Here is a 286-nt window from a genome sequence, read left to right as displayed (position 1 = left end):
CACCCGTATAGGCAGGAGGGCACAGGGCAAGCCAGGGATGCTCCCCTGACCCTCCAGCTGTGCAAGGGGGTGGCATTTCTGTGCCCCCCGCTGCCCCCACAGCCTGGCACCGCTGTCTCTCCTTGCAGGTGGCTGCTGCCTCCCCAGGCACTGAACGCCTACTACCTGCCCAACAAGAACCAGATGGGTGAGGCATCGCCCGGCCCCCCCGGCTCAGCCCCCTGGGGTGGGGGGTGTGGGGAGGGCCCGAGGTGGGGGGCACAATGCAGGGTCCCCTGGTGCCAGG

The 286-nt window shown here is 69.6% G+C and overlaps 1 protein-coding gene across 1 annotated transcript in view; it reads left to right on the top strand.

The window, feature by feature from the left end:
- The window catches only part of ECEL1 (endothelin converting enzyme-like 1), a gene marked incomplete at both ends in the record, with an annotated part of 3,410 nt that extends 3,223 nt beyond the window's left edge, over nt 1–187 (top strand). The window contains one exon of the mRNA XM_009587915.1: nt 129–187. Coding sequence (XP_009586210.1) covers nt 129–187 — 59 coding nt within the window. The remainder of the gene's footprint in view (nt 1–128) is intronic.
- Between the last annotated feature and the right edge of the window lie 99 nt (nt 188–286).

Source organism: Fulmarus glacialis, unplaced genomic scaffold (genome assembly GCF_000690835.1).
Source record: "Fulmarus glacialis isolate BGI_N327 unplaced genomic scaffold, ASM69083v1 scaffold18221, whole genome shotgun sequence".
Classification (NCBI taxonomy): domain Eukaryota; kingdom Metazoa; phylum Chordata; class Aves; order Procellariiformes; family Procellariidae; genus Fulmarus; species Fulmarus glacialis.
This window is presented reverse-complemented; position numbering and strand designations above follow the sequence as displayed.